The 26,347-nt window shown below is 40.7% G+C and overlaps 1 protein-coding gene across 5 annotated transcripts in view; it reads left to right on the forward strand.

Moving 5' to 3' along the window:
• Window positions 1-26,347, forward strand: part of diaph2 (diaphanous-related formin 2) — a 780,284-nt gene that overhangs the window by 468,003 nt on the left and 285,934 nt on the right. For all 5 annotated transcript variants that reach the window (XR_011964075.1, XM_072594677.1, XM_072594675.1 and 2 more), the window contains one exon: window positions 7,506-7,635. Coding sequence is in view for 4 of the 5 variants with exons in the window: in XM_072594677.1 (XP_072450778.1) it covers window positions 7,506-7,635 (130 nt within the window). In the remaining variant the exon portion in view is untranslated. The remainder of the gene's footprint in view (window positions 1-7,505; window positions 7,636-26,347) is intronic.

The following is a 26,347-nucleotide window of genomic DNA, read 5'->3' on the forward strand; positions in this document are numbered from 1 at the left end:
GCGGTCTAAATGAAGATTGGCACAGTGTGAGAGATACATTCATGATAGCCAAATGCAGCAAAGGTTGATAAACTTCTTGTTCTTCAGAAAACAAAAGTTGGTGTACACAAAATGCATGAGAATTTTCACGCGAATGCTTCCAGTTTCAAGAGCAATGTGTGAAGTAGAAAGCAGAGTTTGGAGATCAAGTGTATGGTCTCTGGTAGTTTCAGTGAGTCTGTGATGAAAAGTTTACAGTGAAGTTTTTCTTTCTGAAAGGTGGAGGAAGAGTGCTTGTAATGCAAAATGTCCAGGCTTGAGGGGCCACATCCCAAATGAGAAAATAAAACTCAGCTGAGTAAGGTGCTTAAAAATAACCAAAAAATTTGATTTTTAATAAAAAAAAGCAGTGCTGAAGACCAAAATTCATAAAATGAATTAAGCAATTTTGAAGATTATTTAAAACTATAAATATCTTGAGAAATAAATAACATGGTTATAGAAGTAGAGATAATACTGCACTTAATAAGACAATGCAAATAGTGTAAGAAGATTATCTTATGCATATCTTTTACAAATTCCTGCTGATCTTCACATGGTAAGATTGCTTTGAATAGTAGGAGTGAAGGTGCGCTGGTGACACTAGATTTACTATCCTTCATTTAATGAATGATAAATCCTCTGGGGCATTCAGCCACTTCGACCCAGTTGTTCAGCAACAATCTCAATTTGCAACACTTTGTAGCAAAAGTATAAATCTATAAAAGTCATCCTGATGTTTATTTGAAATTTCAGAGAGATTCGATATAGTTACATATGAAAATATTTTGCAAGAGTGTTTAACTCGACAACAATAATACCAAATAACTGAATTGAAAACCTATTATTTGTAGGTGAAAGTAATAGCGACAAAATTGAAGAGTGTATTGACTATAATGCACATCTCTGCCATACTGTGTTAATCCAAACTCTTTTTTTTATTTGTAGATGCCGGTGTTAGACTGGGGTGTACAAAGTTAAAAATCGCACAACGCCAGGTTATAGTCCAACAGATTTAATTGGAAGCACTAGATTTTGGAGCATTGCTCCTTCATCAGATAGTTGTCAACCATCTGATGATGGAGCAGTACTCTGAACTCTAGTGCTTCCAATTAAACCTGTTGGACTATAACCTGATGTTGTGTGATTTTTTTTATCTTTGTTTTACAGTTAGACAGTTCTTGCTTGAGGCTTTTGCCTGTTTGTTTGATGCTTCCTAAGTATAAAACTGGGAGGACAAAACTAATTTTACTAAGAGCTTTCACCTGACTGAAGAAGCTTCATACAAATCAATGTACAACAATCTGTTCTGAAGAATTTGATGACCTTTAGCAGCTCCAAAAAGATCCCATCACACCAAATGAGAAAATGCACAATACAACAAACAACAACATTGTTAATAAAACAGCCCACAAAATTCTTCACAAAAAGTCAGTTTACCTCATCTCCCAGTCTTAATAGGTCCTTTAAAATGTTGCAATATAAAAAAAACATATTTTTGCCAAATATTGAGCAGTGCTAACTTGGGCCGCACCCAATTTGGATACCAAGTTTTTATTTTAAATTCACCTAGTTTCTGAGGTGTCGTGATTATAGACAAACAGATTATTAGAAGTGAAAACATTGCTTCTTCTCACTGTCAGTGACAAAGGTACAATAATAATCCAAAGAATTATGAAAAAATTTACTCCAGATTACATGGCTGCATTTTCATGATGTGGACCATGGTGTTTTGGTCCATAATGTTCTGAAACATTCACATGATTCCAAAAGGCATGGCCAAATACCTAATTTAGAGTTATTGTTGTATCACCATCGTCTTACCAGGCAATGGGGGCTGCTCTCTCATTCGAGTGAGAAGTGACTGGTCGTGATTTAACCTGAGGGTCACCAGACCTCAGGCTAGGGGAGAGGTAAAGAAGGAGAGTCCTTCATGGTAACCTCAAACCAGTGATGGAAATTGAACCCATGCTGTTGGTGTCACACTGCTCTGTAACTCGTGATCCAGCCAACTGAGCTAAACTGATTCCCCCCTAATCTATAGTAGATGTTGCCTTTCAGCATAGACAGGAAACAAATAATAATCAGTTTCATTGCAGAAATGAATTGAAGTGAACCTAAATGTAAATCAGCCAAAAGGTGATTCAATATGAAGCTTGAACTGTGTTGCCATCACTATTAGTTAGCGATACAAATTTGATTATTTATTTTATAGTTGATTTATTTAATTTGTTCACTGAATGTGGACATCACTGGCAAGGCTAATAATTCTTGCCCATCCCTAATTACAAATGGGAGTGACTGAGAGTCAACCATATTGTTGTAGGTTTGGGGTCACGTGACAGGGGTGCATAGTGGTTACTTAAAAGGGAAATTTGTTGCTGAAGTTTTCATCTTGCAAACACCATGACAAAAGCAAAGTTGGCAAACTTCAAATAATCACCACTTTTACATTAGAGTAGAAAAAATACTGATAAGTGAGTTAAATTGCCAACAAATCAGCCTATGCTTTTCTTATAGTATAAAATGCGGTGATCGTTTGAAATCAGGTGTTTATAGAGTCATAGAGATGTACAGCATGGAAACAGACCCTTCAATGCAACCCGTCCATGCTGACCAGATGTCCCAACCCAATCTACTCCCACCTGCCAGTACCCGGCCCATATCCCTCCAAACCCTTCCTATTCATATACCCATCCAAATGCCTCATAAATGTTGCAATTATACCAGCCTCCACCACTTCCTCTGGCAGCTCATTCCAAACACGTACCTCCCTCTGCGTGAAAATGTTGCTCACTAGGTCTCTTTTATATCTTTCCCCTCTCACTCTATATCTATGCCCTCCAGTTCTGGACTCCCCGACCCCAGGGATAAGACTGTCTATTTACCCTATCCATGCCACTCATAATTTTGTAAACCTCTATAAGGTCACCCATCCGCCTCCAACGCTCCAGGGAAAACAGCCCCAGCCTGTTCAGCCTCACCCTATAGCTCAAATCCTCCAACCCTGGCAACATCCTTGTAAATCTTTTCTGAACCCTTTCAAGTTTCACAACATCTTTCCGACAGGAAGGTGACCAGAATTGCACACAATATTCCAACAGTGGCCTAACCATTGTCCTATACAGCCGCAACATGACCTCCCAACTCCTGTACACCATACTCTGACCAATAAAGGAAAGCATACCAAACGCCGCCTTCACTATCCTATCTACCTGCAACTCTACTTTCAAGGAGCTATGAACCTGCACTCCAAGGTCTCTTTGTTCAGCAACACTCCCTAGGACCTTACCATTAAGTGTATAAGTCCTGCTAAGATTTGCTTTCCCAAAATGCAGCACCTCGCATTTATCCGAATTAAACTCCATCTGCCACTTCTCAACCCATTGGCCCGTCTGGTCAAGATCCTGTTGTAATCTGAGGTAACCCTCTTCGCTGTCCACTACACCTTCAATTTTGGTGTCACCTGCAAACTTACTAACTGTACCTCTTATGCGCGCATCCAAATCATTTATGTAAATGACAAAGTAGAGGACCCAGCACCAATCCTTGTGGTACTCCACTGGCCACAGGCCTTCAGTCTGAGAAACAACACTCCACCACCACCACCCTCTGTGTTCTACCTTTGAACCAGTTCTGTTTCCAAATGGCTAATTCTCCCTGTATTCCCTGAGATCTAATCTTGCTAATCAGTCTCCCATGGGGAACCCGCCTTACTGAAGTCCATATAGATCACATCTACTGCTCTGCCCTCATCAATCCTCTTTGTTATTTCTTCAAAACAACTCAATCAAGTTTGTGAGACATGATTTCCCACGTACAAAGCCATGTTGACTATCCCTAATCAGTCCTTGCCTTTGTAAATACATGTACATCCTGTCCCTCAGGATTCCCTCCAACAACTTGTCCACCACTGAGGTCAGGCTCACCGGTCTATAGTTCCCTGGCTTGGCTTTATCGCCCTTCTTAAACAGTGACACCATGTTTTCCAACCTCCAGTCTTCTGGCACCTCACCTGTGACTATCGGTGATACAAATATCTCAGCTAGAGGCCCAGCAATCACTTCCCTAGCTTCCCACAGAGTTCTCGGGTACACCTGATCAGGTCCTGGGGATTTATCCACCTTTACCAGTTTCAAGACATCCTGCACTTCCTCCTCTGTAATCTGGAAATTTTGCAAGATGTCACTATCTATTTCCCTACAGTCTATATCTTCCATATCCTTTTCCACAGTAAACACTGATGCAAAATACTCATTTACTATCTCCCCCATTTTCTGCAGCTCTACACAAAGGCCACCTTACTGATCTTTAAGGTGCCCTATTCTCTCCCTAATTACCCTTTTGTCCTTAATATATTTGTAAAAACCCTTTGGATTCTCCTTTATTCTATTTGCCAACGCTATCTTATGTCCCATTTTAGCCCTCCTGGTTCCCCTCTTAAGTATACTCCTACTTCCTTTATACTCTTCTAAGGATTCATTCGATCTATCCTGTCTATACCTGACATATGCTTCCTTCTTTTTCTTAACCAAACCCTCAATTTCTTACGTCATCCAGCATTCCCTATACCTACCAGCCTTTCCTTTCACCCTGACAGGAATGTACCTTTTCTGAATTCTCATTATCTCATTTCTGAAGGCTTCCCATTTTCCAGCCCTCCCTTTACCTGTGATCATCTGCCTCCAATCAGCGTTCGAAAGGTCTTGCCTAATACCATCAAAATTAGCCTTTCTCCAATTTAGAACTTCAACTTTTAGATTTGGCCTATCCTTTTCCATCACTATTTTAAAACTAATAGAATTATGGTCGCTGGCCCCAAAGTGCTCCCCCACTGACACCTCAGTCACCTGCCCTGCCTTCTTTGACTAGAGTAGGTCAAGTTTTGCACCTTCTCTAGTAGGTACATCCAAATACTGAATCAGAAAATTGTCTGGTATGCACTTAACAAATTCCTCTCCATCTAAACCTTTAACACTATGGCAGTCCCAGTCTATGTTCTTTTGTCTTGCAGTCATTTGCAAGGAATGACTCTTTAGCAACTTTTTAAATTTGCTATTATTGAGCGACTGATGGTAGATTTTCAACCCTAAAGGATCTTCGTGAAACAGATTTTTTACAACTCCCATGACTAAACGTAGCTCTTAAAACTTTGTTTTTCAAAATGTTAATTGAACTTAAATTCCACCACCTGCCATGGTGGAGTTTGAACTTTAGTCCCTCAATTTTGGATTAAAAATTCAGTGGCATTACCACTATGCCAGCATACTATGAGATACTACATTACCATTGGACAGAATTTTGGCAGAAGTTAAGTTCTTAAACCAAATGTGGTCTTTTTATCAATTCTTTTAATTCATTTATTTTGACTTAGAGTCATAGAGATGTACAGCACAGAAACAGACCAATTGGTCCAACTTGTCCATGCCGACCAGATATCCCCAACCCACTCTAGTCCCACCTGCCAGCACCCAGCCCATATCCCTCCAAACCCTTCCTATTCATATACCCATTCAGATGCCTTTTAAATGCTGCAATTGTACTAGCCTCCACTACTTCCTCTGGCAGCCCATTTCACACACAAGCACTGGCCTCTGTTTAAAAATGTTGCCCTGTAGGTCTCTTTTATGTCTTTCCCCTCTCACCCCAAACCTATGCCGTCTAGTTCTGGACTCCCCAAACCCAGGGAGAAGACTTTGTCTATTTACCCTATCCATGCCCCTCATGATTTTATAAACGTCCATAAGGTCACCCCTCAGCCTCTGACACTCCAGGGAGAACAGTTCTAGCCTATTATTCCTCTCCCGATAACATGAATCCTCCAACCCTGGCAGCATCCTTGTAAATCTTTTCTGAACCCATTCAAGTTTCACAACATCCTTCCAATAGGCACTCCGCTGTAGAAGTTCTGTTCATTTTCTATGGCTAAGCATGTATTAAAATTTATTAATACAGACAGTTATCAATGCAGAAGCTTAAAACTGAGTTATTTATTGTTAATCAAAACACAGATGTTAAGGTGCACAACTAATTAGCTGGAGATAGTTATTTAGTTGATAGCTGATATTACACATGTTTTTATTGGAAATGTAGCCATTCCAGTTAGTTTTTTAAAATTATTTTTCATTCATACAGACATAATCTGCCTGTAAATATAGCTGGCAGAGTATGCTGCTGAAGCAGGTATCTTGCCAGACTAAACCCCAGTGTGGATTGAATTCTGATCGTGTTTTGACTGAGAGACAAATGGGATTGAGAGGCTCAGTGAGGAAACACAAGTAAATTAGAAAAAGGACCTGTGGCTGAAGCTAAGATTCATTCAGACAAAGAGTAGTCAGTGGGAGTTAAAAGAAAGTGAAATAATTTGTCAATGAAGCTGCGACTTTGTAAATGAAGAAATCCACTGAAAGGTAAGTGTGATATAAAATGCAAGAGAAAAAGTCATCAAAATAATCATCAAGGGCGAGAATAATAATAACAATAATAATCAATGCATTTTAGAAGAACAGCTGCAAATAATGGAAGGGAAGAACCACTGTAATAATGAGAGCTTATAATATTCTCAATCAAAATAGTTCTGACAAATTAATTGTTGCTTCTCCAGTGTGGGTGTGGTTAACACATCAGCATAAGTCATTAAACACATATATTCTATAGAAGTGGATGCAGGTTTTAATGATGAGCTAAATCAATGCATTATTTTACTTTGGAACAATATTTTGAAAATATGTTGCTGCTTAAACGAAGAGAATGTGTATGTATATTATTTTTTAAAAATGAATGTCGCAGGCAGAGCTCTTTTGATCGACAAGGAATTAACAGTGTTTTGTATTCATATCTGAGAATCCCAAGGGACTTTATTCTGCCTTGGTTTAAACTGGGATAATATTGCTCAATTATTTCACCTTGTCTTATTGTGCAAGATCATTGATGAAATATTGCCACTTAAAGATGAATTTATATGTATACTTCAAACTTTATGGAAAAGGCACAAAATAAGAATAAAAATGAAGAACATTTCTTTCATTATCAGTTGGAACACTGGGTGTGCTTCTTTGTAAGATTAAAGCATTTAGGAGCTGTTTTGTTGGTATGTCACAATTGACTGTAAATTGGACACTATTTGACATTGGTTGGAGCAATACAAGGGTACTCCAATGTTTTAAGGCATGGGTTTGTAAGCTCTCAAGATATATATAGGTTCTAGTGTGTGGACAGCATCGAGACAGTTACACCTTTTGAAGTTGGTACAGAGCATACTTTTTTTTTTACATAAGATTAAATCAGAGAACAAGTCACTTCATGCTGTTCCACAGAATTGGTGAACAGTTGCATTGGCATGGCTAAGGAACAGATTGCCTGCCAGCACTATTGAAGGTGATGGAATAAATAAAATGGAAACAAAAGTAATTGCAACTAAAGGTTAATAAAATGCATAAATGTTAAAACAATAAAATCTGCATTGCTTTCTATGATTTCTTTTGCAGCTAAAAGATACCAAGTCAGTCGACCAGAAGGCAACATTGATGCACTTTTTAGCAGAGATTACTGAAGAGAAGTATCCCGATATCTTGAAATTCACAGATGAAATTAACCACATAGAAAGTGCAAGCAAAGGTATGCCAATGACCAAATATGATATGTAATCAAGAGAGTGGGATTAGTGTTTTTGTTTCGCCAAAATACTTTAATTTTTTTAATTTCATGGCTATTATTCCTGTTCAACTCCCTGTCTAAGTTTCTAGAAATTTGTTTTCCTGAATACAGGTATATAATGATTAACTCCTGAAGCAGTGAATCTGCTTCAATTAAAATGGACAACTTACCTTGTCACAAGTTAACTTAGATATTGTGAAGTTGTTGGAAAGATGTGTTAAGATTTAACAAGGAACATTCAGAATTGAAACAGCATATTAAAACATAGGTTCGTTTATTCTCCATCTGGACTCCCTTAAGTGGACAAAATGCATAATGCAATTTTCAATTTACCTTTCTCTTTTAATAAATGAAGATTTAATGTTTTCTGTGGTTTATTTTCAAAAACATTTCACTTATTCTAACTACTACATATTCTAACTTCTATATTAATTTAACGATGTACCAGTAGTCATGTGCTATGCGATGAAAGCTTTCTTCTCCAACTGAAAATAGTTTACTTTGGCACGTAATCATTTTAGTATGATCGGCGTTTTATCTCTCAAGTGAGGGTTATTGGTTGGCATCAGAAGTAGTCTCATTTTACTCAGATCTTCCACTGAGATTTTGATGTCAAAATCAAACTCAATGCTTGGTCTTGGTGTTTTCAATGCTTTGAAGATGCTTTGGGTGATTTGTAAAACATGTTTAACAGATGTTATTGTTCATGTTGTGTTAATCACAACAAATGTCTGGCTGTTATGGGGAATTATTTGCTTTCCAGTGTAGCCGTCATGTTTTAGAAGCACATTAACAGCTGGCTAGCTATGTCAATCTCAATTTCAAGTTTCCTTCTGTATTTACTAATGAAATTGTTCTGCTTTTGATCATGTTTACATGCAAGTTGGTCATTAGCTCTGGAGTTTGGATTAGAAGCCTGGGCCCAGCAGTGCTCTGCAGGGATTTGTGTTGAGTCCACTGTTATTTGCCATTTATATAAACAATTTTTGTTAGGAATATAGAAGCATGGTTAGAAAGTTGGTGGATGACAGTCAAGAAGGTTATCTAAGAGTACAATGTAATCTTGATCAACTGGGCCAATGGGCCAAAGAGTGGCAGATGGAGTTTAATTTAGATAAATGTGAGGTGTAGTATTTTGGTAAGACAAACCAAGTCAGGACTTGCACAGTTAATGGTAACGCCCTAGGGAGTGCTGTTGACCAGAGAAGCCTAATGCTGCAAGTACATAGTTCCTTGAAAGTGACGTCACAGTTAGACAAGATGGTGAAGAAGTTGTTTAATACACTTGCTTTCATCAGTCAGAACATTGAATATAGGAATTGGGACAACATGCTGTGTCTATATAGGACATTGGTGGTGCCGCTCTTGGAGTACTGTATATAGCCTAGTTGCCATTATCTATGAACAAGAGAGACTCAATAGGCTGGAACATTTTTTTCAATGGAGCATAGGAGGCTGTGGAGTGACCTTTATGTAGGTTTATAAAATCATGGGAGACATAGATAAGGTATTTTCCCTCCGGTAGGGAAGTTCAAAACTAGAGGCATAGGTTTAAGATCAGAGGAGAAAAATTTAAAAGGGAGCTGGGGTCAACTGTTTCACGCAGGTGGTGCATATTTGGAATGAGCTGCCAGAGGAAGTGGTGGAGGTGGGTACAGTTAGAACATTCAAAAGACATTTGGGCAAGTATACGAATAGGGAAGGTTTAGAGGGATATAGACCAAAAGCAGACAACTGGGACTAGTTTTGTTTAGAATACTGGCCGGCATGGACAAATTGGACTGAAGGGTCTATATCCATGCTGTATGACTCTGAGTAGCTCAGCAAGATGCAGGTAGTTGAATATAGAGGTTTACCAGTAGATAACTGCAGAATAGTACACTTATTGTGAAGAAAAGACATAGTTTTTGATTCCATGACTTGCTGTCTGCTTTAGCTGGGCACATAAATCTTCATTCTGGATTAGTGTTGCTGGAAGAGCACAGCAGTTCAGGCAGCATCCAACGAGCAGCGAAATCGACGGTTCGGGCAGGGCTTTTGCCTGAAACGTCGATTTCGCTGCTTGTTGGATGCTGCATGAACTGCTGTGCTCTTCCAGCACCACTAATCCAGTATTTGGTTTCCAGCATCTGCAGTTATTGTTTTTACCACATAAATCTTCATTGACTATCGATTTATTGAGGGATATCGTTTCTCTGAGTGTGAAGCCCTGACAGTTTACAAATTTACTGAACTCATTGCTCCATTGTTTCTTCTCAATGACCAAGTCAACAAAAAAAAATTCCAACTGAACTTTGGGATAAGTACTAACTTTTTCTGACTAGAAATTTCTGTCGTTGCCAATGAAATTAAGCAGATGTTCTCTAGTGTATAAACCTGGAAAATTAGTGCTAACTTCAATTCATTGTCCTGGAGATAATTCAAACATATTGAGAGGATCGTGAAAACTCTGCATTGTGGTTACTTGACATGGCAGTGATTAATGTTATGCTCTAATATGAGTGCTGATATATTTAAGGTATTGTTTCGCCAACCTTTTATTCATAGCTAATAGTTCAAACTGTCAGCAACAAATGTCACTAAAGGCTGCCTTCTGGATCAAGTTTGCCTTGGTAATACTCGAAATGAAACTGGCTTCCTTGTAGATTGTTTGTCTGATTACCTATTCATGTAACTAGTTTGGTTTATGTGTGGAGCTCTGAGATTGGTTTTCTCCCCAAACTCACTTTCATATAGATAGATGTAAAAGCATACATATGGCATGTAATGAAAAGCACTTTTCTCTCTCCTGCTTCTGAAAAATGTTGCTCAACAGATATTTGTGATTTTCTTGGCATTGGAATGATTGATGAGTTGCCTGTCTTATCTTTCTGCACAAGAACTGCAATGAAGGCAACTGGTCTGGCATCCACAATTAAGTGGTTGCTTTTCTTAAGGTTGAAGTAGGCTTTTGAGGATGTGATTTTTCATTATTTTCATTGAAATTTCTGGTTTTAAGATCCCATATGGTGATGCTGTTAGTACAATTGCACTGTGTGAGCTACAATAAATTACATATTAAACACGTTCCAACATCTGTTGTTTGATGTGGTGTGCAGCCTATTTTTGTGATTTAGTTCATGTACACTTTTTGGTCTCTTTGTCAAAGCAGAAGAGTCAGAAAACATAGTGAAGTCAGGAATGAAGGAACAACTGTGGGTAATAAGTTCAAACAAACTTGAAACTTCCTCCACATTTGTGGAACCTGCAGCATTTGCAATGGTTTCAACTTTCCATGGATCAGGCAACTATCCAATCCCAGACCATAATTCAATCCTACTTTCATTGAATAAGCACATGATGTTGTTCAAAGTGAGTTTATATTTTCTCTCACATATCAACATGACACAAAACTTTGAAGAATTGCAAATATTAAAGAAAATGGAGGAGAATTTTTTTTCAGCTGGTGAACTCAACCTTGATCTTCACCTAACCTGCCATCCCAGATTCAGGTCGTTTGTCCAATTTGGACATGATTCAGTAGGAATCATGCAGTGTTTCAGATGTGCTTTTTGCACAAACTAATTTTAAAACAATCCAAAGAAATAGAAATGGTAACAGTATGTATTTTTTATATTTAATTATGGGGTACAGTGCCAGAAGACTGCAAAGCACACATTTTTCTGCTGTGTGGGAGAATAAAGCTAGAGGCCATCAATATAAGATTGTTACCAATGACAAATGCAGTTGGGAATTCAGGGGAAAGCTCTTTGCTCAGAGTAGTGAGAACCTGAAATTCATTATTATAGTTAGTGGCTGAGATGGATGGTTGAGATGCATTTGATGAAAACATGAATATATGAGGGAGACAGAAAGATTTGGTTTGATGGTTAGAGTTAGATGAGAGTGGACACTGAGTGAACAATAAATGCAAAGATAGATGGTCTTGATTGTGTTGTTGCATATTCTGTACAATTGTATGAATGCACCCTGATCTAATCTAGTAAATTAACATCATACCTGAGGAGCAGTATTGAAATTAAGTTGAAGATTGAGTGCATCTGTGGCAGGGAAAAAAAATAAGTTGGAGTGACATATTAGATCTTGAAGTACAACCACCATGTTTTTCTTCTCCCTCAGTTCTCTGCCAAAGGTAAGTTAGGTTTCCAGCACCAGGACCTCTGTCACAATTAGGGCATGAAAGTCTAAAATTCAGTTCACCTGGCTCAGGGACTGAACCCTTGCACCAATCTGATCTACATTAGCCTTTCTGGCTGAGTCAATCATCATCTTCACTGCCCTACTCTACACCAACGTTTCCAGGTGTGTGTTGCATCAGATTGAGGCTTTCCTTTGATTCCATTAATTATCGCTGCATATTGTTGGATATATTTTGGAAGGATCTGCAGTTTAACAGTCAGTCTGTTTGAATACATTATTAATGCACCTTTCTTGTTCATCAAGTCCTACCAAGGATGTTAATTACGATACCACATGATCCCTGACCTCTTCAAAATATGGTGTAAAACATCAAAACATTGTGGATCTTCAGAATTTGGAATGATAAAAGTATGTTGGGTTTGCTCAATACATTAAACAGCATCAGTGGAAAGAAAGACGGTGTGAATATTTCAGTGTGAAGTCCTCTCCACAGGTGCAACCTGACCTGCTGCATATTTCCAGCATTTCTCATTTGCATTTATTATATATTGGTGGTCTGCACTTCTGTAAGAAACCGGTAATTGAGGTGATTTTGGGGCAACACAGAGTTCGGAAATGTTGGCTGGTTTGAAGATGTTTAGTATTCCAAAAGATCAGTTTCACTGAATTAGCATGCAGATATGCACTCCTTTTGGAATACTCAAGATGGCATCAAATCATTCATTACTTACTGACATTGCAACATCATTTACTACTGCTTGGCAATCACTCATTCACCTCAAAAATGCCATTAAGCTGTTATATGCTGCAATCGAACTTGTTTAATATGTAATTTATTGTAGCTCACACAGTGCAATTGTACTAACAGCATCACCATATGGGATCTTAAGACCAGAAACTTCAATGAAAATAATGAAAAATCACATCCTCAATCACAAGAGTTAGTGTATTACAGTAGTAATTTTCTCATTATGTAAATAAACCAACTTTTCATTATGAGATTCAGCCTTAGTTTTCATTATGGAAATGTGTGCAACAAGGTTTTTTTTTATTTTAACAAATTATAATCTTGTTTTGCATTTTTCTGTTAGAAATTCTATGACATGATTTAAATACTTGATGGGATTTTGTTTTGCCTTCTAAAAGGTGAAAAGTAAATTCATATAACTGTATATTAAGACAATAGAGCTAAAGTGTTCATTAAGTTGTTGTAGAGCAATGTTATCTTCAGCTTTTATAGAGACATTTGCAATAACGGAAGCACATTCGCTCAAACATCCTTATTAAAATTCAGAGTTATTTGTTCCTCTCCCTAGGTCATTGAAATCATTGAACAACTCATCCCTAAGGAAATATAAAATATAAAACACTTTTGCAGAGATAGATAATTCGTGTTGTGGAATTTTAATTTGTATTTCTGAGATCAATGCTAAGTGATCAGTGTGAATCTTGTGGCTTTTCTTCACACCCTGGTCATATATTTCATGATGAACAAACATTAAAACACATTAAGTTTTACAATTAACATTTCAAGGAGCCATTAGAAAGGTGGAGGTGTTTTTTTTTGTCATAAGTCGATATATTTTATCATTGGAGGAGCTGCTCGTCCACATGGAGTTACTTGAAAATCAGGGATAAGCTTTATTTTAACCTATACAAAGAACCACTGACACAATTTGTGATTTGTGAGTTCTTCCAGAGGATTTGAAAATGAGGTAATTTGAAAATTGAGCTTTAAAGAATCCCTTCTATTATGACCTAAATGAAGAACATATGAATTAAAATTGTTTTACATTGGAGCACAACAAAAAGTTATTTGTTATTTGACACATTAGGATAATTAAAAACTTCTATCACTTGTTATGGTGGAAAATGCTTTGATCTCTGTGAAATTGTGAAGCCATATAGTCTTAAGAAGTATGAGCAGGAGTAGGTGATTAAGTTCTTTAAATCTGCATTGTCTTTCATAAGACCAAGCCTGATCTGTTTGTTTCCTCAGATGCTGTCAGACCTGCTGAGTTTCTCCAGTACTTTGTGATTCAGATCTCCAACGTCCAAGGTCCACTGCTTTTACATAACCATGCATTGCCTAGAGAATAAAACAGATTAGGCATAGTACCTCACTTACATCATTAAGCATCTATGAAATGCAAGTCAATTTTCAAAAGTCAAATGTTATGATTATATGATAAATTGACTGCTTCTGACGTTGACTATAAAGGGTATGTAGTAAATGTGTTCACTACTTCTGTTGACAAATATATTAATGTACTGGACAATTTCAATAGTGAACATCGGGGAACCGGTAGATCCAGTTACCTTTAATTTCAAGGCTGTAAGCAAGCTGTTGCACAGCACATTAATACACAAGATAAAGGTTCATGGTGTTGGAGATATGTTAAGTGACAAGAAGCAAAGAGTGGGGTAAAATGAAAAAACAGGCAAGCTGTATCTAATGGGATGCCATCTAGATTGTTGCTGGAGACTCCGCTAATTACATTTCATAATAGTGACTCAAACAAGAAACAGAAACCAATCTCTCTAGGTCTGCTGACTATATAAGTGGATATGCAGGCAGTGAGGAGGGCACAAAGGGGCTGAAAAGATATGTATAGACACTTCAAGTGTTGTGGTCAACAAGGTGGCAAGTGGAATATAATGTGGGAAGTGTAAAGTGTTATGGACTAGGCCAGGCCACTCAAAACATTCTTAAGCAGGCAGCCCAGACCATAACTTGACAATTTGTTTCAGTAAGTGTACAGTGAAAATTACCCAGAGTAAGTTAGCTAGGTTGACTACTAGGTTTTAAAACAGACAAAAAATTTAATCACAAAATTACACAATAAAACACAAACAACAGAATAAAGAACCCCTACAGAACTCGGTCTATCCAAACTAGACTCAATTATGCTGTTCCGAATAGACACAACAATCCCAATAAGCAAACCCCCTTAAAAACAGTAAAAATGGAACAAATGCTTGAAATTAGAAGGGCAGAAGGGGAGAGAGTTTTTGCAGCCTGTTCACACACAAGCCATTGCTGAACTTCCCAAACTAGTTCTGGACTGAACTGCTCAGTTAGAGAGCTGACCACTCCCTTTTCATTATACAGGTTACTTCTAAAACATGACCACTTTGGCCTGAAGTCTCATCTGTTTACATATAAATGAATTGGCCTCTCAATACCCTTTAATCTCTGTACCAAACTAGTCATCTCGGAGCCGGGAGGGTTTTGTAAGTCCTCTGGAAAAAAACCAAGGACACAGTATCCTTGAGAAAAGGAACAGCTTTTATCAAAAAAGGGACTGACTTTGTGACAGAGGTTATTCACTTTGGTTTTCAGGCTGAAAAGGCAGATTCAGTTTTACGATGTGTGAAACTTATAAATGTTCGTTCTCAAAGGGACTTGAGCGTACCCATTCACAGAACTCCTACAAAGTTGGCATGCTAGTACAGCAAGCAATTAGAAAGGCATATGGCTTAGACAGGAGCAAGAAAGTTCTGCTCCAATTTTATTGGTCTTCGATGAGACACACCTGGAACACTTTGTACAACTTTGGTCTGCTGTTTTAGATTTGTGTCAGTAAATGACTGAACAAGTTGATAAATAATGTATACCTGTTTTGGAAGCAGTACAGTGAAACTTCACATTGGGTCTTCGGCATGAGAGTGTTATCCTTTGTTGAATGCAGAGAAGAGAAGAGTGGTAGAGTCATACAGCAGGTAAACAGACACTTCAGGTGCAGTTCGTCTAAGCCAACCAGCCATCACAATCTGACCTGGTCCAATTTGGTTATTCACCCTATCTATGACCCTCATGATTTTATAAACTTCCATAAGCCCCCCCCCCCCCTCAGCCTCTGATGCTTCAGGGAAAAAGGCCCAAGCCTCTCCCTATAACTCAAACCCTCTAGTCCTGGCAACATACTTGTAAATCTTATCATGTTATGTTATTTGTAAATATGCGTGTATTAGGTAGAATCAAGATTAGAGTGGTGCTGGAAAAGCACAGCAAGTCAGACAGCATCCGAGGAGCAGGAAAATCGATATTTAGGGCAAAAACCCTTCAACAACCTTTCCTGATGAAGGGCCTTTGTGCAAAACATCGATTTTCCTGCTCCTCTAATGCTGCTTGACCTGCTGTGCTTTTCCAGCACTACTCTAATCTTGACTCCGATCTCCAGCATCTGCAGTCCTCACTTCCGCCTAATATATTAGGTAGGTCTGGCAGCATCTGTGGAGGGAGAAGTATAGTCAGTATTTAAAGTCTACTGATCCTTCAAAGGGTCTCTGGACTTAGACTCAGAGAGTCATAATGATATACAGCACGGAAGTGAACCCTTTGGTCCAACTTGTCCATGCCGACCAGATACCCTTCCTAACCTAGTCCCACCTGCCAGCACTTGGCCCATATCCCTCCAAACCCTTGCTCTTCATATACCCATCCAGATGCCTTTTAAATGTTGCAGTTGTACCAGCCTCTACCACTTCCTCTGGCAGCTCATTCCATACACGCACCACCTTTTTTAAAAAAAAATGTTGCCCCTTGGGTCTCTTTTATATCTTTCCCCTCCCACCCTAAACCTATGCCCTCTAGTCCTGGACTCCCCTACCCCAGGGAGAAGATGTTGTCTATTTATCCTATCCATGCCCCTCGTAATTTTATAAACCTCTTTAACGTCACCCCCTCAGCCTCTGACAATCCAGGGAAAACAGCCCCAGCCTATTCAACCTCGCCCTATAGCTCAAATTCTCCAACCCTGACAAATCCTTGTAAATCTTTTCGGAACGCTTTCAAGTTTCACAACATCCTTCCAATGGAAAGAGACCAGAATTGCACGCAATATTCCAAAAGTGGCCAAACCCATGTCCTGTACAGCCACAACATGACCTACCAATTCCTGTACTCAGTACTCTGACCAACAAAGGAAAGCCTACCAAATGCATTCTTCACTCTCCTATCCACCTGTGTCTTGACTTTCAAGGAGCTATGAACCTGCACTCCAAGGTCTTTGAACAAATGCATTTCAACAATCTAATTTGGTACAGCTGCAGGGTAACAGAGGAACTAGTGTACATTCCCAGTGGCATACTGCATTTAATCAGGATTTAAGGATACAACTTTTCTTTCATTAAATAGTAATATTTTTATATCATCACCAATTAGATTTTGCTAACTTTTTTTCAAAGATTAGAATTGGTACTTTTCTACTATTCATTCCCAGATGTGAAGCAGCAAAACCTAGGTTGCAACCTTTTGTATTGCCCTTAACATAATTCCAAACTGAAAAATGAATAATAAATAACAATTTTATTTACAATGCTTGTAAGGTGATTGCTCTGAAAAGAAAAGGCCTCATAGTTATTGTATTTTATAACTGAGAAAGTTTGTAACCAAGAAAGGAAAATCAATGGCCCTGCATTGTTTTTTCCACTGCTTTCCACAATTCAGTGTCAAAGTACAGAAGTTGGTCATTCCACGCTGTCTCTCATTTTAAGGACAGTGTCTACTTACGGTCATGAGTTTCCATCACAGGTCTTCATGTGGCTGAGCAGATCTTTCAGCCAATGCAGGTTTCCCAACAGCTAGTAAGATGCAGAGAGATCAGTGAGTGAATAATGACCAACATCTATCCTGATGAAGGGCTTATGCCCGAAACGTCGATTCTCCCGCTCCTCGGCCGCTACCCGACCCGCTGTGCTCCTCCAGCACCACCCCCTTGACAACTTCCATCCAGTTTGTCTATGTATCCTAGTAACTCCAATAGCTTTGTCCTGATGCATTAACTCTGATTTTTCTCTGTACAGAAGCTCCCAGACATCCTGGATTTCTCCAGCAGTTTCTGGTTTTGGTCAGATGTATAGCATTAGGAGTTCTTTGATTTATTTTATATATAATGTATAGTTTTTGAGTCACACTCATTTAATCTTTTGTGGACATTCTTGTTTTGTTTATTGCTAGATATAATGTACCAAGATACAAACTTCCAAGATTCAAATAAAACAGTATTTCAGAACAAAATACAACTTTGGATTGCTATTTGCCAAGAGCTCATTTGTGAGTTGCATTGAGCGATATGAAATCTGCAATTTAGAAACAGGCTGTGCACCCCAGATGATCTGTGCTGACATCTAGACTACACATGAACCCACTCCCACCACACTATCACTTTGCACAAATTTCTGTGATGAGAAATTGCGATAGACATATTATCAGGAGGATGGGTTGTTTATTTTTCCAAGAATCTTGAAGTGCATATTTATTTAAGGACTTTTTTTTCCCCTGCTCAGTGGGGATTCACTATTTCAGGTTTCCTTGCTTTCAGGCATCAATGTCCATGGTTGTTTCAATGCATGAACATTTGTTTCATAAAATATCTCCACATACTATTTAGTGCCGTCACTTCTTCTGTCTATTAACCCAATGTTACACAATCTGCTGAAACTAATCCACATGGATACAAGACTGAAAAAGTAAATCCTTCTGATCTTCAGCCTCGGTTGAGAATTGCAACATTGTTTGGCTGATTACTAGTGAATAGTCTAGTCAAGCCATATGATTTTTACATTTTCTGGTCAAAAATGTTGCCATTTTTGAAGTGAATGTAACACTCTATATTTAATGTAGTAGTCCATATAGAACATGTTATTTGACTATTGACTGAACTGCAGTTCAGTGTACTTTTAAGAAACAATATTTTCTGTATGCACAGGCAAGTAGTAGCTATCACCTGTGGAGGGAATCACCAGGGAGAATGTGTCGTGAAAAAAAGATGTGCTCAAGAGTTAAGTGACCTTCTGCTATCTCATTGTACATTTTCATTTTGACTTTTTTTTAAATTGAGTTTCCTGAGATGTGGCTGCTACTGGCAAAATGCAGCTTCACCCACAGTGCTAGTGGAAAGGGGCTTCTAAATTTTTGATACAGCACCACTGAAGGAATATGATAGATTCTATCACTCAGTGATAGATTAGTAATGTCTCATTGTGATTAATCCAAAAGACTAAAAATTGGCTTTTCTCTCCTCACCAGCTAGATTTACAAAGTTTCATATTCCGTGCTATCACTGAGATGTTGTCCAGGTCTGTAGCCTCTCCTGTATCCAGTTCAGCTGTTTATTGCTGTCAGGTAGATTTAATCAAATTTGTCTTGTAAACTCGTAACTGTGATCTTGGGGACCTCCGAAGAAGGATGATCCTCTTCACACTTCTGGCTGAAAGTGAATGCACATCCTTAAGTCTCATCTTGTGCATTGTGGTCAGCTCCACAGTTATTGAAGATAGGAACATCTGTGGTATCGACTCCTTCACATATCAGTACAGCATTCACAACTGCATGTGGCTACGCGAGATTAGTGTTGATTCTCGCTCGCTCACACACTCTCTCGCTCGCTCTCTCTCTCTCGCTCGCTGTCTCTCTCTCGCTCTCTCTCTATCTCTCCCATCCACTCACTCACCCATTCACTCACTCACTCACACTCTCTCTTATATAAGACTTTAACTTCTTGGATGTATTGGAGCTGCTATCTTCCAAACAACAATCCCATTCCATCCTACTCTTCACTTGTGCCTTGTAGACAGGGGACAGGCCTTGTGGAGTTACATGATAAGGTATTCCCTACAGGCTCTAACCTGTTCTTGTAGCCTGAGTATTTATATGGCTATTCGAGTTATATTTCTGCTCATTGGCAACCCTTAAAATATTATTTGTTGGTTTGTGGGTGGATGGGTGGTATGACCTGGGAGTGAGCCGGTCGTCTCACCGCAGTGCACTTTTACACCATCTTGGAGACCACTCTTGGGCCCTCCATTTGCCTGAGGGTGGGCCAGGCCAGCGAAGTGTGTGATGTCACTTAAGCCAAATCTTCATGGAAGAAAGGAAGTAGCATGATTTTAAAGGTGGCTGAGCATCTGTAATAGACCATGTCAGCTCAGGATTGTTGAGCCCCCGAATGTCCACGTTTGCCTCATCTTTGTTCTCTTTAATTCACCGACAATGCCTGATTCAGGAGATGCTTTTGGAGGACATAACCACATTAAGAGTTTCATTGGTGGGAACAGCTGGGGAAAGAGCATGAGATCTTTAGCCATATTTTTGCATCTCTCATTATTCTATCTGGTTCTGAATGTTGCCACTGCTTCGTAGCAACACAGGTTTTGGTATTGTTGATATAATTCTTTTCATTGACCAGATGTGGACGTCACTGGCTGGGGCAGTATTTATTGCTTGTCCCTAGTTGCCCTTGAGAAACTGGTGTGGGCTGCATCTTGAACTGTTGCATTCAGTGTAGATCATTTGGAAGGCATTGCCTATTTTGACTGAGCAACACTGAAAGAATGGCAATGTATTTCCAAATCACGATGGTGAGTGGCGTGGAGGAGAACTTGTAGGTGATGGTGTTCCAATGCATCTCCTGTCCTTGTGCTTCGAAAAGGAAGTCGCTGTAAGCTTGGAAGGTACTGTCTAAGGAGCCTTAGTGAAATTCTGCATTGCATCTTGTGCAGATGCTGCACACTGCTGCAACTGTGCATCAGTCGTGGAAGGAGTGAATATTTGTCAGTGTGGTACCAATCAAACGGACTTGTTTGTCTTAAATGGTGTCAGGCTTTTTAAGTGTTGTTGAAGCTGCTCTCTACCAGGCAAGTGGCGAGTATTCCATCACACTGCTGACTTGTGCTTGAACATAATGGGCAGGCTTTAGGGAGTCAGGAGGTGAGTTAATTGTTGCAGGATTTCTAGCTTCTGACCTCAGACACCCATGATACCTCTTTCCATTGACCACAATTGATGGAATCTGTGGTGGTTTGCCTACCTCCAACATACCTTATAACTATACCTCATCTTCAAATTCTGCTGCGAGGTCTCACTTCTGACTGGTGTTCAGCAATTTTTTTTCACCACAGTGGCATTTAGCTTTCCCTGACTAACCATTTATTTCTCCCTGAGACAAACTGACACCCACACCAATAGGCCTCCGCTTTAGGATGAGACAAATGTGACATGTCATTTAGTTTAATACATAAACTGAATAACTGTAAGAGAAATCAGATTAAAATAAATGCCTTTTATTTCAGAATTCCTCTTCTACCTTTTTCCCCCAATAGGATTTTTCTCCCGCAGTTAAACAACTCATAAATATGAGACATGTGATTTGACTCTTTACTGTTGGAAGAAAGATCATGATCATGCAGGGTTCTATTTTTGTTACTTTAATATAGTAAATCACAGATGGGACACAGTCTTTCATTTTATAGGAGATGTTTCAGAAAAGTTAGAATTTTCTAGCAAGCTTTTGAACCCCAGGGTAAATTCGGAATCAGAAGCCCAGACTGTCATGGGAGCTGTCGCTCATTTGTACATTTTTCTTGAGGTAACTACTTAGGCTCAGAGGGTCAGCTTGGCCACCAGTTAAGAGCAGCAGATGAACTGTTGAAACTGAAGTGCTGAGAGCAAGTTAATTATTGCAACTTACCTTGCAAGATAATTTGAAGAAAACCTCTCAACAGGGTGACCCAAGATCAGCCAGGGAGGGAGGCTGTTGAATCTTGGACTGGCACTGGGAGGTTAGTTCATGGCAATTGCTTTCTTTCCTTCAGATTCCAGGAATCTGAAGATGACATGTCTGACAATAGATCCAAAAACCTTTAGTAGAGTCAAGTGGCGACCCATTACTTCCAGATATGGAGCCTTGCGATCCAACCCCTCAGCCTTAGAAAAAAGCTTGGGAGTAGGATACATCTAGTATTTTGAGCAGTAGCATAAAATTCTATGCCTGTCCATCTCCATGCCTTTCCCTATCAGGTCGTAGAAAATTGAGCCACACTTGCTGTTGTTCACATGGTGTGTTGGGCTGAGAAATTGACCAGCTGGAATTTGCCTGAAGATGAATACATTCAGGTAAAAGTCTGAGAACTAACACAGCAAATGCCAATAGTTTAATATTCCTTAAGTCAACTGTAAGGCTTTGAAGTGGTGGTTTTGAGCCTGATCTCATCCATCAGCTTACCCAGCAAGATGGACCAGACTATGTTAAAATGGCTTGCATGTCAGCCTATTTCTTGTTTGAACCATAAGAAAATTGTTAAGAGAAATTAGGTGGAGTGAAACCTGTTTAATAGTATTTGTACTTAGTCAACTGGCAAATAGCTTCCCAGCTCACTTCCACGAGGAAGTAGATCTAATCTGTCCTGCACAATTAATTTTCTACAACTAAAGTGAAGCTTTCAGTAATACATTGACAATCGGGAAAAGAGCACAATGCCATCTGTATGTCATGTTTTGGACAGTTTTGGCAACTGCATACTCTTTAGTCAACCAGTGAAACAGAAATTTCTTAGAGTTCCTTTGGTTTCCTTTAATTGTTCAACAGGTAACATAATATTTACCTCTCTCTTGGACTCCATGACACTCTCATATCAATTGATTCAGACCAAGCTAACAGAGTTTAGCTTCAAATATTTGGTGGAGGTCTATACGAATGACCAAGTTACGAAGTGGAAAGAAACAGGGAAAGCATGCATTGAGATATTGGATGGAAATAGAAACAGGTTTAGCACTGTAATCTGCCAGAAGCTCTCTGTTCGGTTTTGTACTTGGAGAGTGTCAAGTTCTGAGGTAGCTGCCATTATCCATGGTGTAATATCCCCATCAGTGGACCAATGCTTTCAACAAAGGCAAGAGAAAGCAACATTTTTCAGACTGATCACTAAGAATTGTCAATGGGTCCATTCTCCCCACGATCACACCCACTCCAGGTACTGGCTCCGACCCCACTCCCAGCTCCACACCCACACCAGATCCCAGCTCCCTGCCCTGCCGAGTTTTCACCATCCCTCCAGACCTCCCACTCACTGAGGACGAACGATCAGTCCTCAGCAAAGGACTCACCTTCATCCCCCTCCGTCCACGCATCAATGAATTAAATACAAGCCATGGCATCGACCGCTTCTTCCGTTGCCTCCGCCTCCAAGCTTACTTTCACAATTACCTTCCGAGGACCCCTTCACCCACCTCCAACGCACTGCATCCACCTGGACACCCCGCGCTGGCCGACTACCTGCCCTCGACCTCTTCATTTCCAACTGCCGCCGGGACATTAACCGCCTCAACCTGTCGACCCCCCTCCCCCACTACAACCTCTCACCCTCACAACGTGCAGCCCTCCAATTCCTCTGCTCTAATCCCAACCTCATCATTAAGCCAGCGGATAAAGGGGGCGCAGTGGTAGTCTGGCGCACTGACCTCTACACCGCTGAAGCCAAACGCCAACTCGAGGACACCTCTTCCTACTGCCCCCTCAACCATGACCCCATCACCAAACCATCATCTCCAAGACCATACAGAACCTCATCACCTCAGGAGATCTCCCACCCACAGCTTCCAACCTCATAGTCCGGGAACCCCGCACTGCTCGGTTCTACCTCCTTCCCAAGATCCACAAGCCTGACCACCCTGGCCGACCCATTGTCTCAGCATGCTCCTGCCCCACTGAACTCATCTCTACCTACCTCGACACTGTCCTATCCCCCCTAGTCCAGAAACTCCCCACATACGTTCGAGACACCACCCACGCCCTCCACCTCCTCCAAGACTTCCGTTTCCCCAGCCCCCAAAGCCTCATCTTCACCATGGATATCCAATCCCTCTACACCTCCATCCGCCATGCCTCCAAGCCCTCCATTTTTTCCTCTTCAGACGTCCCCAACAGTACCCTTCCACTGACACTCTCATTCGTTTGGCCGAACTGGTCCTCACCCATAACAATTTCTCCTTTTGAATCCTCCCACTTCCTCCAGACCAAAGGGTAGCCATGGGCACACATATGGGCCCCAGCTATGCCTGTCTCTGTGTTGGCTATGTAGAACAGTTGATCTTCCATAATTACACCGGCACCACTCCCCACTTCTTCCTCCGCTACATTGATGACTGCATTGGCGCCACCTCGTGCTCCCGCCAACTTCACCAACACATTCCACCCTGCCTTAAATTTACCTGGACCATCTCTGACACCACCCTCCCCTTCCTGGACCTCTCCATCTCCATTAGTAACGACCGACTTGACACTGACATTTTTTACAAACCCACCGACTCCCACAGCTACCTGGATTACACCTCTTCCCACCCTACCTCTTGCAAAAATGCCATCCCGTATTCCCGATTCCTCCGCCGCCTCCGTATCTGCTCCCAGGAGGACTAGTTCCACCGTAGAACACACCAGATGGCCTCCTTCTTTGGAGACCGCAATTTCCCTTCCCACGTGGTTAAAGATGCCCTCCAACGCATCTTGTCCACATCCCGCACCTCCGCCCTCAGACCCCACCCCTCCAACCGTAACAAGGACAGAACGCCCTTGGTGCTCACCTTCCACCCTACAAACCTTTGCATAAACCAAATCATCCGCCGACATTTCCACCACCTCCAAAAAGACCCCACCACCAGGGATATATTTCCCTCCCCACCCCTTTCCGCCTTCCGCAAAGACCGTTCCCTCCGTGACTACCTGGTCAGGTCCACACCCCCCCTACGACCCACCCTCCCATTCTGGCACTTTCCCTTGCCACCGCAGGAACTGTAAAACCTGCGCCCACACCTCCTCCCTCACCTCAATCCAAGGCCCTAAAGGAGCCTTCCACATCCATCAAAGTTTCACCTGCACATCCACTAATATCATTTATTGTATCCGTTGCTCCCGACGTGGTCTCCTCTACATTGGGGAGACTGGGCGCCTCCTAGCAGAGCGCTTTAGGGAACATCTCCGAGACACCCGCACCAATCAACCAAACCGCCCCGTGGCCCAACATTTCAACTCCCCCTCCCACTCTGCCGAGGACATGGAGGTCCTGGGCCTCCTTCACCGCCACTCCATCACCACCAGACGCCTGGAGGAAGAACGCCTCATCTTCCGCCTCGGAACACTTCAACCCCAGGGCATCAATGTGGACTTCAACAGCTTCCTCATTTCCTCTTCCCCCACCTCATCCTAGTTTCAAACTTCCAGTTCAGCACTGTCCCCTTGACTTGTCCAACCTGCCTAGCTCCTTTTCCACCTATCCACTCCACCCTCCCCTCCCTGACCTATCACCTTCATCTCCTCCTCCACTCACCCATTGTACTCTATGCTACTGTCTCCCCACCCCCACCCTCCTCTAGCTTATCTCTCCACACTTCAGGCTCACTGCCTTTATTCCTGATGAAGAGCTTTTGCCCGAAACGTCGATTTTGCTGTTCGTTGGATGTTCCCTGAACTGCTGTGCTCTTCCGCACCACTAATCCAGAATCTGGTTTCCAGCATCTGCAGTTATTGTTTTTAACCAGAGTCTGCAACTTACTGGCTGAGTTGTAGCTTCATCATTCACCATCATTAGACCTGGCTACAGACACCATCCTTAATGATTTGGTCATTGTTATATGAATTCTGGTCTCCCTCCTATTGGAAGGATGTTGTGAAACTTGAAAGGGGTCAGAAAAAATTTTACAAGGATGTTGCCAGGGTTGGAGGATTTGAGGTATAGCGAGAAATTGAATAGGCTGGGGCTGTTTTTCTTGGAGCATCAGTGGCTGAGGGGTGACCTTAAAGAGGTTTATAAAATCATGAGGTGCATGGATAGGGTAAATAGACAAGTCTTTTCCTTGGGGTGGGGGAAGCCAGAACTAGGGGGCATAGGTTTAGGGTGAGGGGGGAAATTTTTAAAAGGGACTTAAGGGGCAACTTTTTCACACAGAGGGTGGTGAGTGTATGGAATGAGCTGCCAGAGGAAGTGGTGGAGGCCAGTACAATTACAACATTTAGAAGGCATCTTGATAGGTATATGAATAGGAAGGGTTTGGAGGGACATGGGCCAAGTGCTGGCAGATGGGACATGATTGGGTTAGGATATCTGGTCGGCATGGATGAGTTGGACCGAAGGGTCTGTTTCTGTGACTCTCTGACTCTATATCCTGAATATGAAGTGCAGAACCTTCCTTCCCTTTCATTAGAAAACAGTTTAACTGATTCTGAATTGTTTAAGAGACTGACTGCATAGAAAGTTATTGAAATAGTAACTGGAAAAAACAATGCAAAAGCAAAATTGGACTAAGTTTTCAATCTTACAATCTGCAAATTTGACAATGTTATGCTGCCAGTTGGACTTGATGTGCTGAAAGCTACAGAGGTGTGCAGAATGATGAGGTATATATTTACAGTAGGAAGTGCCATTCAGAGGGGCAATTGACATCGATGACAGATAGGTTCATCAATGAGATAACTAATTGTTGCGTGACCCATGCTGCAACTTGCTAAGTCTCAAGGTAGCCTTAAATTTGTGTACATAGTGAGTCACCCACCTGATCCAAAATGGTGTCTGCGTTGCCCAGTGAGGATAGTACTGATCCAATGAAGAGATGCAAGGGTTGGCCTTTCAATTACATGCCATATTTGGACTATTGTGAGCAGTTTTAAACAGGTATGAAACCACCAGGAGTGCAACAAGATACAGTAGTGATAATGAAGATGTCAATTTGAGAAATTGAGAGCTTTAAGAAACACTAATA

This window comes from Chiloscyllium punctatum, chromosome 25 (genome assembly GCF_047496795.1).
Source record: "Chiloscyllium punctatum isolate Juve2018m chromosome 25, sChiPun1.3, whole genome shotgun sequence".
NCBI classification, from domain to species: Eukaryota; Metazoa; Chordata; class Chondrichthyes; order Orectolobiformes; family Hemiscylliidae; genus Chiloscyllium; species Chiloscyllium punctatum.